Here is a 12,722-nt window from a genome sequence, read left to right on the forward strand (position 1 = left end):
GACATATCTTCTCAGTTTAGCTGGTTTGGGTTTAGCATCACTTGATGAAGTGGAAGGTCTTAAATAGGCATCCATCACCACTAGCTAGCTAAACATCAGCAGGAGCTGTGCTAAGTGCGTCCTGAGCAAAGTGATGCGAGTGAGTGATGTGTCAGATTTACGTGATACAATCATTTGAGTTTTGATTGGCCCAAAGCTAACGTAAGCGGGAGTAATTGGATCAGTATTTTTGTTTTATTGGCGCAGTGGTTCCCATGTGTACTTACGCTATTTTTAATGATATGGCATAACTTTAATAATTTACTGCAAATTATTTCGCGGACCCCCAAGCTATGGCTTGCGGACCCCCGGGGGTCCGGGGACCCCAGTTTGAGAACCGTTGCAGTAAGGGACCAGTGATGTCCTTCAGATAGGTCAAAACCAGTCTTTCAAATGATTTCATGGCCACAGACGTTAGAGCCACAGGTCTGTAGTCATTAAGTCCAGTAATTTTGGGTTTCTTTGGGACTGGGATGATGGTGGAGCGTTTGAAGCATTAGGGGACTTCGCACAGCTACAGTGATCTGTTGAAGATCTGTGTGAAGATGGGGGCCAGCTGGTCAGCACATATTTTTAGGCAGGCTGGTGACACACCGTCTGGGCCTGGTGCTTTCCTTCTTTTGTTCTTTCTGAAGACCTGGTGCACATCTTCTTCAGCGATCTGAATTGTAGGTGTGGGAGAGAGGGGGGTTGCTGAAGGTGTGAATGGTTGTGTGAACCGGCAATAAAACTTGTTCAAGTCGTCAGCTAGTTGTTGGTTCTCTAAAGTGCTGGGGGATGGTGTCTTGTAACTGGTGATATCTTTCAGACATTTCCACACTGAAGCAGGATCACTGGAAAAGAATTTGTTCCTTAAGTTGACAGAATAATTCCTCTTTGCCCCTCTGATCTCCTTTTCCAGTGTGAATTTCGCCTGTTTATACAAGACTTTGTCCCCTTTCCTGTAAGCATTTTCTTTGGCCCGACGGAGCTGTCTGAGTTTTGCCGTGAACCACTGTTTTTCGTTGTTGTAAGTTAGATAAGACTTGGTAGGGATGCACATATCCTCACAGAAACTGATATATGAAGTTACAGTTTCTCTCAGCTCGTCCAGATCGGTGGCAACAGCTTCAAAAACAGTAATTTTTGTATTTATGTAAAAGAAGCAAGTTTACCACATCTCACCTCCAACAAAAAGATGCAATTTATGTGGTATTTACATATAAATGGCAACATCTTTTTTCTTGACCTGAGTTGTTTCCAAAAAATTCATTTAATTTCTTTTTTGTTTTCAGTAGCGTTTTGGATCAAAGCCTGAGGGAATTTCATGCAATATAATAAATTCACAGTTGTCTTACGAACATTACAGCAAAGGGCATCAGCCCAAACCAATTTAAAAGACAACTGGAAATAAATGTAGACTTTGCTTTTCCCTTCACATTTTTACATCCAAACCTTTGACTGAACGCCATTAGGTCTGGTCCACAATACAGCCTATTCAAGCTAAAAATCACTGTGTGATCAAACACTATAGTTATGGTTCTACATTAAATTTAGGAAAGAGTTAATCTTTAATAGATTATAATAGTTGAAAATGTGTGGCCATTCAAAGTAATACGTATTGATTTATGGAAGTTATGGAAATAGTTAACTTGCTCAGAATCTATCAACAGGATATGTCTATCCTGACATACTTTAGCAAATTCAATCAAATTCAAAACACAATGAGTTTTGTCGGAGCTACTTTCTTGTTAACTACTCTCTTATAAACATAAAAGCCCATCAAAATACTTTAAAAACATGAAATTTTCTTGAAATTTAACACAAAACCAGACATTATGCAAACCCAGACATTATGCAAACCCAGACAATATGCAAAACCAGACAATCAGATTACAGTTTGCCAAACTGGGAAAGTAATTTCCATTTAAAGCATCTTAGGGATGAATGGATCGCAGGTGTTTTGTCTTGGTTCAGACTACAGTGTTATTACACATGACAATGATTAAGATTTTTACGCTCTTAAAATGTTGGGTTGTTTCAACCCATGTTTGGGTCAGATATGGACACATCCAACTAGGGGTGGGCGGAATTTCACTGAATGAGTAATTTTATTTCACGGTAACGATATATTTCACGGTAACAATCTCCCATTATAATTCTATATCTTATATACCTAATTTTTCTTAGATTGATTTAAATTATTTATTCATTACAGTTCATTTAAATGCTCACCATAGTTTAAATGTAGGCAAATTATGAAAATGTACTAAAGATATCAAATTAAGTTTTGATAATAAGATTTGTTATTTATTTATATTTATCTTCTGGCTATATCATATGTAGAAGTAAGATAGACAACATGTATAACAATGCAGTATGGTCTGTACTGTTGGTCTTCATCGCTCTTGCGGCTCTCTGTCTTTAGGTTTGTTTATTCTCATGCTGGTCTTTGCATTGTGAGTCTCTGGTGACTCTACACGTGTCTCCCAAAACGAGGGTTAGCGGTGCATCACGTCAAAGCGCTCATGCACATCATCGAGCGTTTCAACACAAGTTTCGCCTCGGCTCGCCTAAAATTTAACTTTATTAAAACTATTAACAGCTTTAAAAAGCGATCTGACTTCTGAAATATGTGAGAATGAGCGTTTTTATATGCATGCGCAGATCCCTGCACCCATGAGCACTGCGGGTGAGAGAGAAAGCGCCGGACTGGAGTGGATCACGAAACTGAAAGACTGAAAGAAGGTCAAAAGAATATTTGATTTGTTAATTTGTTATAGACGGATTAATTCACAGGTTTTTTCATCATAATGCCCAACTTGCAGAGCGCCAAGTTAACCACGCCTACTTATTTACATTCCACAGAATACACGGAATAGAAAAATCTCTTACGGTTGACATTTTATTCTGCCGTAACGGCATATTCCGTCATACCACCCAGACCTACTGTCACGGTTCTGCCTTCTTGTTTCTGAACTTCTAGTCGTGTGGCAGGATCGGGACAGAGCCCTTAGGTTTTATGTGAGAAAGCCATGAGTTGTTTACGTTTTTACATCTCATGTGCTTTCTCGTGTCTCGTCATTGGCCCCGCAGCTCTCGTTCCCTGTATAGCTCTCCTGCCGTGTCTCGTTACCCTCACCTGCCCCTCGTTATCTTCCTTTGTTTGTCTCCCTTTAAAATGCCCTCATGTTTCGTTGTCCTGTGCTCGTTCGTTTTGTGTGTACCTTGTACCCTGTACCGTGCTGTTAAAACCTCGTACCTCGTGGATGTTAGTGTGTTACCTAGTCTGTTGCCTTGTTCCTGTTCCTGCTTCCCGTCTGGTGTGTGTATTCCTTGTTTATAGTATTCTTAGTATTTTTACCTTGTTTGTTTTGCCCCCCGTGGGAAGTCTTTGTTTTGTTGTATTTTGCCTTTGTTTAGTTTTCCCCCCTCGTGGGTGTTTTATTTGTTAATAAACTCCTTGTTAACCCCTTCACCACCGCCTCTGCCTGCATTTGGGTTCTTTTCCGTGTGACCCTGACACCTACACCCAACTGTTGGGTTATAAATAGAAAAACATCTCAATATAATCCAACGGATGGGTTTGTCCATATTTGAACCAACAATGGGTTAAAACAAGCCAATAGTTTTAGAGCGTAAATTAAATGTAAGATTCTCCTACCAGATTCACATCTGACTGATGAGTTGTCATGAAGAGACAGCGGCATTCCATGATTCAAGCAGCCAAAGATTGTAATATTCTCCCCTCTCACTGAAGACTGTAAGAAAAACAGAGATAAAATAAGTTTCAATCTCAGTAAAGATAAGTGGACATCGAAGCCAATTAAAAGTTACTTTGAACCGTAGACAGCGGGCGAGACAAAGCAGGTCAAAAGAGGGTTTGGAGGGCTAAGGAGAAGCCTGTGATATAACCGTTCAAGATGTGATAATTTCATGGGAATATCAAAGGAAAAGTGCTTCTTTGTAGATGTGTGAAAGGCCAATCATCTTGCGCCGCAAATCCCCTATCCACAGACGTCTGAAAATGAAGATGTTCGCCTTTCACACGATTCATAAATAATACAGAGAGGCCTGATGAATAAGCGAATCCAGGACAAGGCAAATTAGCAAACTCTCTCCCTCACACGCAAATTGCGGAGAGAGAGGGGTAAATAGGCACTTTGAAGCAGACTGCCATGTTCGTTTGGCTAATCAGAGATGTTCAGTACATTCTATGAGACAGTAAGCAGTTGGACAGCCTAACGATGGTTAATAATTAAATGACTTGTCTCTTGTCGTAGTGCGAAAGCACATAACAGATCCCAAAGAAGCCGCAGAGGGCCCCTGGCCTCTAGAAACGTAAGCTTCACCCTCTAATGTGGATATCTAACAGTGCTCATGCAGTGCCTGAAAAATTTACAAGGAATAAAATGTGAATCCCATTTTCTATATGTAAAAAGGAATATTCAAGGTTGTGTTCATATGCAAAGGTAAAGTGTGCCATTTCTGCAGTACTTGCATCCCCAAATTCTAAAGTAAATCGCTGCTGTCCTTGTGAAACATTGTATCTCCATATTTCATGATTACTGCCCTTAGAAACGTAAATAACATTTATTTAATTTGTTACATACATTTTATATTTATATATATATATACACATACATTTTAAATCATAAACGTTTAACAGACATCTTCTAGATGTCTATATGACATCTGACAGGTGACAGATCTCTGAGACTGAGATGCAGATGAGCAAACAATAAAAAAAAGCATTTTGCAGATGAAAATGCAGATGTCAAATAGACATCTCCCAGATATATGTGCTTTAAGGGATTTATATTATTAAACTAAATTATTAATATATTACTCAGGACTTGAAGTAGGCTACATTATGTGTCTATATCGAAGTTGACTTTCAAATACAATGCTACCCTAAAATATAAGTGTGAATAAAAGTGTGACAATGTGCCCCTGTTACGCCCAAATCAATTTAAATTTCAAATATCAAGCTATGAAGTCTTGGCTTTGTCAGGCTTTAGTTTCCACTTGTCACTTGGAAATCTCTGACATTTTCTCTCTCCTCATGAAGCCTGACAGCTCCGTAAAACAGCAAAAAGACTACTCTCTGTAATTTAAGAACGCCTGTAATCTTAATCTAAACCACCATCTTCTGAAACAAAAACTTCAAGCTGGTATTTTCAGTAATCATTACAACACCATCTGAAATTTCCTGGCTTGTCTTGTGCTCAATAGTCAACGTGGAGTGTTTTAATGTCAATGCTGTGCCAAGCACCTGTGTTGAGCTGGCCTCCAACCAAACCCCAATCTGGAATGTAAATTTTGAACAATGATGGATGACCAGCTGGGTTCACTCAGGGCAGCTCTTGGCTGTCATTCAAGCCGCTTTCAAAATTAACGGGCCGCAAAAGTTTAATTCTGCACTCCGAAGGTTGTCTAATGTGAAAGCCACATGTACCGCAGTATTGGCGTTTAATAGAAAGGGTAGCACCTGATGACTTGCAAATACAAGAGGAGCAATGATAAACTGTCATTGCAAACAAATATTGTCAATAACAGGGAGAAAATAAATAAGTTTTGTTCTGCATTATGCTTGTAACTTAAAACTACTGTATACCAAAACGATCAATATAAATAACTGCTTAGAGGTTAACCAAATTGATGGCACATTGTGCTTAATGTGTAGATGTTGACAAGGCTGTCATAGAGAATAGGAACACTTAAAATGACTGAATTAATCTAATAGGATGCAAGGAGAGGTCAATAAATTGAAGAACAAAAGATAGAAGAACAATTACAGACAAATGGGAGGACAAATGAGGTAAATCAGATAAAAAAAGACTTTGGGGGAATTCAAAGGGAATGAATTGTACCCGTTGATATTGCCTTTATTTGCACGTTTTTGTAACTTCTCACCTTTTCAGTAATGCGAATCAGGCATCTGCTGTAAGTTCTTACTAATGTAGGATGCAACAGACATGCAATCTTTAATGGGACTGAAAAATCAACCATCCATCACTAAAACATTTTACACATCAAGCTCCTAATAAAATTCCTCTTAGCGCCTTCGTAGAATAACATGTTAACCCATGTGGTAATTTCTGAATAAGGTGTGAAAAATGACCAGTACACTAAATAAAGCCCTGTTTGCTCAGAGAAGCATAACCAAGACTAATTCATATGAAGGTTTATGAATTTTTATGCAAAAGGCGTAGATCTGTTTAGCTCTATTCATGTGACAGTTCCTTGAGCAATTTTGCAATATATTGTAGTGTACTATAATATATAATATTGTAGTGTATTATAAACAATATATATTTCATACCTTCATAATGTAGTGTCCATTATAAACAATTATTATTTCATAAACACTGAGAATGCAATTTAGTTATTCACATTCTGTCTGAGACCTCCACTGACTCTTTAATTAAAATCTTTAATTTTTTAAATCTTTAATTTTGTTTGTTCTCTAGAGGCTGACATTTTGTCCAGCAGCCTGTCTTCTGAGAGTTGCGGTACTAAGCGCATCCGCTCGCTGCCTTCATACTTGAAGGACGTAATTATCCAGGGAAAATGAAGAACTTGGTTGCTGCAGAAATCACTTAAGAACTGATGGCACGCCTGAATCAGACTTGACCTCAAACTGTCCATGAGATGCACTCAGAGCACCCTTGGAGGGGGGGACTACTCGACAAACACACCCCCATGGACACAGACTCACCTTCACAAAAGATAGATTCCTTGCACACAAAAACACAAGAACACTCTTTATATCTCGTGGCCTTTCCTGCAGCTCATTAGCATGATGCCCTGGCTCAACTCGCACCTTTCTTGGCTTTCTCTCAGTTGTGCATGTTGAGGACAAACTCATGAGCTGAGGGCACAGCGTACATCTGCTGTTGTATGTTTTTCCCAGAAAGGCTGCCAAGCAGTTGAATCGAACAGTTCACAAGTCCAAAAATTTAGAGAAAGTTGAAATAAGACCTTTATAGTTGCATTCTACTGTACGCTGCATAACAAAGTGGTTTAATAACACCTACTCTACCAGTGTGATCAAATGTGATCTTGCAATGTGATCGAATGTTATGACATTCTTAAAAAAACTACAAGTTATTTAAATGTTTAAATAAAAGTCTATTTAAATCTAGCAAAAATGTTATTTATTCATCAAAGATTCATAAACACCACCATGCTGCCAATTTACTGTATCATCATGCTATTTATCCCATGTAAAAATAATATGGAAACGTACAAAATCAGACTTTGCTTCTAATGAAAATAAAGTCTGAATAAAGAAGAATGCATGAATGACTATAATATTATATTTAACTTTTTTGCCAGGTGGCTTGTCATACTGCCAGCAGACAAACTGAAATGTCTCCAAACATCAGGCACATACAGTAATCATTATATCAGGGCATCAGTGCTATCATATGGATTTTTTAAATTAAATGATCCAGAATGTCATTTGTGCTGTGAAACATTTCTCTGACCCTCTGAGCAAATTGTCACTTTGCTTTAATTGAAAGATAATTCCTCTTTCTGAAAGCATTTTGAGCCTGTCTATACTGTAACTGCTTGTCACACTTTGACCATATGGGTCCTTACACCACCTGGTAAATTATCATGGGGAGGCCTTGCTATGAGAGATTCCTTTTTCTGGACTTTCAGAAGCAGATTATTAAGTTATCTTCAGCTGTCTTAATGTCCTATGTAAATTTTGTCAATGTCCAGTGAAAATGTTACTGATTGTATTGTGGTAAATTTGAATCATACTTGTTGCAGTTGTACATTTTAAAAGGTACCTGAAATATTTCTGTATTTATATTTTAAATACATATATGAGTTAAGTCAAATTATTTTTTAAAGATGAAAACTTTTAATTTATAACAATATCACTAACACCTTATTAACTCTACATGTGATTTCATGAATTTAGAATTGTCATGTACAATATTGACAATTCAGTGAATATTTATTCAGTGTCAATTGTTGTTTATCAATAAACTGTGTGCTTGTGTTTGCTTTTAGTATTTATGCTTATTAAAATATTGCGAATAGCAATACAGCAGAACAATACACTACAGGGGTAAACAAAACATAGGATAAACTGTGAAATGGTGCCTTGAAGCACCCAAGGTGGTTCCAGACCATTTTAATAAAAGGGTGCCTCAAAAAGCCTTGAGGGTTCCTCAGAGAACCGCCCTTCGTTAAACGGTGCTTTGAGTTTCCCATGAGGCTTCTGCCAGTGTGAAGAAGCCCAAATGGTTCCTCGAAAAACCTTTACTTTTTACAGTGTAACAAAGTTTCTGAAAATCATTCAAAAAAGTTTAGCAAACGAGGATAATCAGGAGTGGAAATTCATTTTATGTGTGGTCAGGAAAGTAATATCAGGGCTTACAAGACTTTCTAGCATACAGTATACAAACATGAGCACAATTATTTGTTTGTTTTCCTGTCAGCATCGCTGTTATTTCTCCCCTGCATTCATTGTCTGGGGAATTTGAACTTCAGGTGTCCCTGCTTGCCGAAACAAATGCCAATGCCAAAGGTTTGTACTGATAAAATGTAGACCTAGAATATATTTGAAGTTGCTTCTGATTTGCCAAATGCATCAATGTAATCACACAAGCTGTTTAAAAAGACATTCATTGTGTGGTCTGTCCAGCTTTCTGACTATTAGCCCTTGAGTCCACAAGAGGATGTGTGGCTGCTGGTGGAAACAGGAATGGCTCCTATTAAGCAGTGTGCTTATAAACCTGAGCTATGTCAATAGTGCAGACATCCATCATCTATCCGTCCTATCAAGATATTTCCCAGATGGCAGCATATGGCTTGAAAATGGAAATAATTTAGTTTATGGCTGTGGCGCCCACTCAAGGGGCCCGTCTGTACCTGTAAAAGAACCTTTTTGTAAATGCCCAGTTCAGCCAGTAAAAGACAAAAATACCACCAATCATCAGATACTCACCAAAGTGCATGTTGGAGAAATTGAATCTTCGCCTCCATAACCGAGGACAAATGACCTGATATAGCTCACCAGAGACAGTCAATGAACAGCCCATTGCTTTTGGGGAAGTCTAACAACCAGACTTCACCAATCAACAGACCAAACTGGTCTGTTTGCTGGTTTTGAAGGGGTTTTGAACCTTTCTCAGATAGGGGACCAGATTGCGCAAACAGTCAGATTTGACCAGAAAGTAAGGACAGTAAACATCCCTAACTTATATCTGTTCTCCCACTCTCAAGCTTACCTTGACATTTTTGTACATCTTTTAAGAAGTGTTCATCTCAATAAAAGACTCATTATACTCTCAGAGTGTTGAAACGATTAAACGTCTCACCTAATCTTAGACATTTAAATTGTCAAAGAAACATGTTAGCAACACTTCCTCCTCAGCAATGCTGTAATAACTCTCATTCACTCTGCAGCATCTTTCAGCTACTAAAAGCCTCACATGCGGCTTTTTCACAATAACCTCAGCCACAGAGGTCTCTCCTTCTTCTGCTCAATGTCACTCCAGCAAACATCTATTAAATGCAGCAATAAAAGAGAGAGAGAGATGTATAAAGGCTGTTCCGAGAGTTGTGGCCTTCACCAGAATTTAAGGTTTGACTTGTGGTGTGAGTTATAAACTAATGAATAGGTCCATGTTCCTTTCTTGACTTAATACGGAAACTTTCAATGAGTTTTAAGTGACATCTCAATGATTAAATACTCTTAAAATCCTGATATCAAGTCAAAGTTACAGTACGTAAGACAAACAAGGACATGGTGACATTTGCTAGATCCTTTTTAGTTTGCACCTCTCAGGCAATTGGGTGCTGGCAAGCACTTGCTAACATTGCATATTAATCAGACTAGGTGCAATGAGCTTCTGCCTCCCACAAGCTGAAGTGATCCAAAGTTCTATTATTGAATCTTTTAAATATTAGTCATATAACAGTCAGTTTAAAGAGAAATGCAGCAATATGACTTTTGATAACAAAATCACCTTAGAAATGGTTGGGTGGCTTTATCATAGCTCAGCTGGCAGGGGCGGACTGGCCATCTGGCGTACCGGGCGTTTTCCCGGTGGGCCGCTATCGTATGGGGCCGGAACGGAGGCGGTGGCCGCTAACGTATGGGGTCGTAACGGACGCGTTTGCCGCTAACGTATGGGGCCGTAACGGAGGCATTGGCCACTTAGATGGACGTATTATAAATGCGAATGCACGCAACGCGAATGCAAAAGACACGTATGCATGTGCATGCACCCCTCCACCCCCCCCCCCTACCGTCAACAGATTCGGTGGAGGGCTGATGCGGGACTAAAAATGCCAGGGCCGATTTTTCTTCCCAGTCCAGACCTGTCAGCTGGTATAGTACTAGCGACACCAAAGTCACTGATTTGACTCCTAGAGTAATAAGATGTCTGCACTGTAAATTGAAAAAAAGCATCTGCAAAATTCATAAATACAGTATATGATTGGTTGTTCACAGAGCTGGGTAGTAATTGATTGCTTGTAATCTGGATTATGCAATCAGATTCCAAAAATCAAGTACTTGTAATTGAATTACGTTACATTTAAAAATACTTTGACTGATTTGTGCGATTAGTGTAAATCACAACATTCATTGCGAAACTGCATTAGTCATAAATCCAAATAGATTTGTGCTGTTGAATTGTCCATGCCCAGCATTCACAATATATCATCCAGTTAAAAACTTTTTGTTCACAAAGGTAATACATGTGAAAAATATTGATATGTTCTCCATTGTTTAAATTGGATTTTGTATAAAATAATCACAAGCACAGTGAGAAGTTTAATCTTTCACATCTTGGTTTTGTTGTTTGGTGACTGTGTGTATCTGTCATTTGTAATCCAGTCTATTGTGAACATTTACATTTGCTATTAGCAAACCGTTATTAATGTGGCTATAATATATGCAGGTATTTATGAATCTCAATTATGTAGACAAAAGCTTATTGTTTAGATTAAAATCTTATTGTCAGATTGCCATCTGAATACTTTTTGTTTTGCCCATCACTGCATGACTATTACACCCATTTACATTGATTTGGTATCTACACTTGATATCTACACTGTAAGGCCTTTTTTCTATTCTTTAACAATTTTCATTGTAATTACATGTGCTGTTGTATTGCAATCATTCAGTATAAAGGCATTTGACTAACGTCTAGTACTTCATTATAATTTAATATAATTTAATTTAATATCATTTTAATGTTTTAAAATGTAACAAGAAAATTGTTATTGACACAGATACACCAGGTAAAGATAAAACAGGCACTTGTAAACAAATGTAATCTAAATGTAATCAAAAAGTAGTCAGATTAAGTTACAAGAATTGTGTAATCTAAGAGATTACGTTTTTCTGTATGTCATTAATGATAACTGTAGACCTTTCTGTCAACATTATAAAAAGCAAAGTTTGCTGTTTTCCCGTTTACCTGCGTTTTCCAGTAAATCTATAAAGAATAAAGATACTTTCTGATGGAGATTTGGCTAGTAATACTCTGACAGATTAAGGGGGATTACAGATTTACACCAAGAACCACAGTGACTGAAACAAGCTAATCCTTAACATAAATTAGGCACATCTAAAAAAGGAAGTTTCACAGTAATGCTCTTTAAAAGTTTACACCTAAACAAAATCAAACAAATAGAAATAAAAAAAATAATCAAGCTTCATGCAATATGTATAAGAAAGTATAAAAACTAATGAGATTACGTGTAATTAAATTAAATGAGAATTTACAGTTGTCACCAGAGAGCAACGTTACAAAAACTCAACATTTTTTACGTTTTAAGGCATTAAAACTTACCACATTGAGTTTAAGCTCCATGTTCAGAACACCTCCGCTATCCAACACCGGCATCAGGTTGATGGCAAATATGGCTGCCCTGTCTGGAGGGATGGAGATGTTGGGTCCAAAGAAGATGTAGAAATGAACTGAAAAGGTGTCCAGCTCGTTGCGCAGTGTTGGTCTGATAGGCCAACATTTATTTGTATCAGCTGTTGGTGCTAAATAAGTGATGCTGTCTTCAGAAGTCAGTAAAGTCCCTTGATCTGAATTGTTCTGGGGCAAATTAGGCAGGCCGGCGGCAGGAAGAGTTTCCGACAGAGAGAAGCCCATCGCAGTGCCAAACGACTGAGGCATGTTCATGGCTGAGGAGCCTTTGGTAATAGTGGGCTTGGAACAATCTGCAAAGAAAAGATCAAAGGAGGTATTTAAAATTGAAACACCACACATTTCCTACAGAGGAACTTTAAACTAGTTGAAAGGGATGTATTATAGAAATAAAACAAAGATGTCTTCAACTTTGACGAATCCCAGGACTGGAGCTGACAGCTTGAACTATCCACTCAGGTTACTCTAAGGCAAAAAGCATCTTCATGTCATCTCGCCGTCCTTTTAGATCTAATCAGCATTTTCAGTAGAGACATACTTTGCATGTCTTTAAAAGTCTGCATGGAGATGACAGATTGCCAAATGATTGCTAAAAGCATCTGTGAATTCTGAAGTGATCTAAGTGAGGCGTATGTTGTGTCTTACAATATGTAGGACCACAAAACGGTCAAGGGAATGTTGGAGGAAAGGCCCGTAGCCAGGGGGGGTTCGAACGACACACCCCTCACTGTCAAAGGTCCAGAATTTAAGTCAGTTTTTATGGGAATTTTTTTAATGAAAATGTGT

The 12,722-nt window shown here is 38.2% G+C and overlaps 1 protein-coding gene across 1 annotated transcript in view; it reads right to left on the reverse strand.

The window, feature by feature from the left end:
• tmem8b (transmembrane protein 8B) overlaps positions 1–12,722 on the reverse strand; it is a 196,050-nt gene that overhangs the window by 25,478 nt on the left and 157,850 nt on the right. Inside the window, exons 6-7 of the mRNA XM_057353725.1 lie at positions 11,850–12,229; positions 3,683–3,779 (exon numbers count right to left, since the gene is read on the reverse strand). Coding sequence (XP_057209708.1) covers positions 3,683–3,779; positions 11,850–12,229 — 477 coding nt within the window. The remainder of the gene's footprint in view (positions 1–3,682; positions 3,780–11,849; positions 12,230–12,722) is intronic.

The sequence above is a fragment of the Triplophysa rosa genome, linkage group LG2 (assembly GCF_024868665.1).
Source record: "Triplophysa rosa linkage group LG2, Trosa_1v2, whole genome shotgun sequence".
Taxonomy (NCBI): domain Eukaryota; kingdom Metazoa; phylum Chordata; class Actinopteri; order Cypriniformes; family Nemacheilidae; genus Triplophysa; species Triplophysa rosa.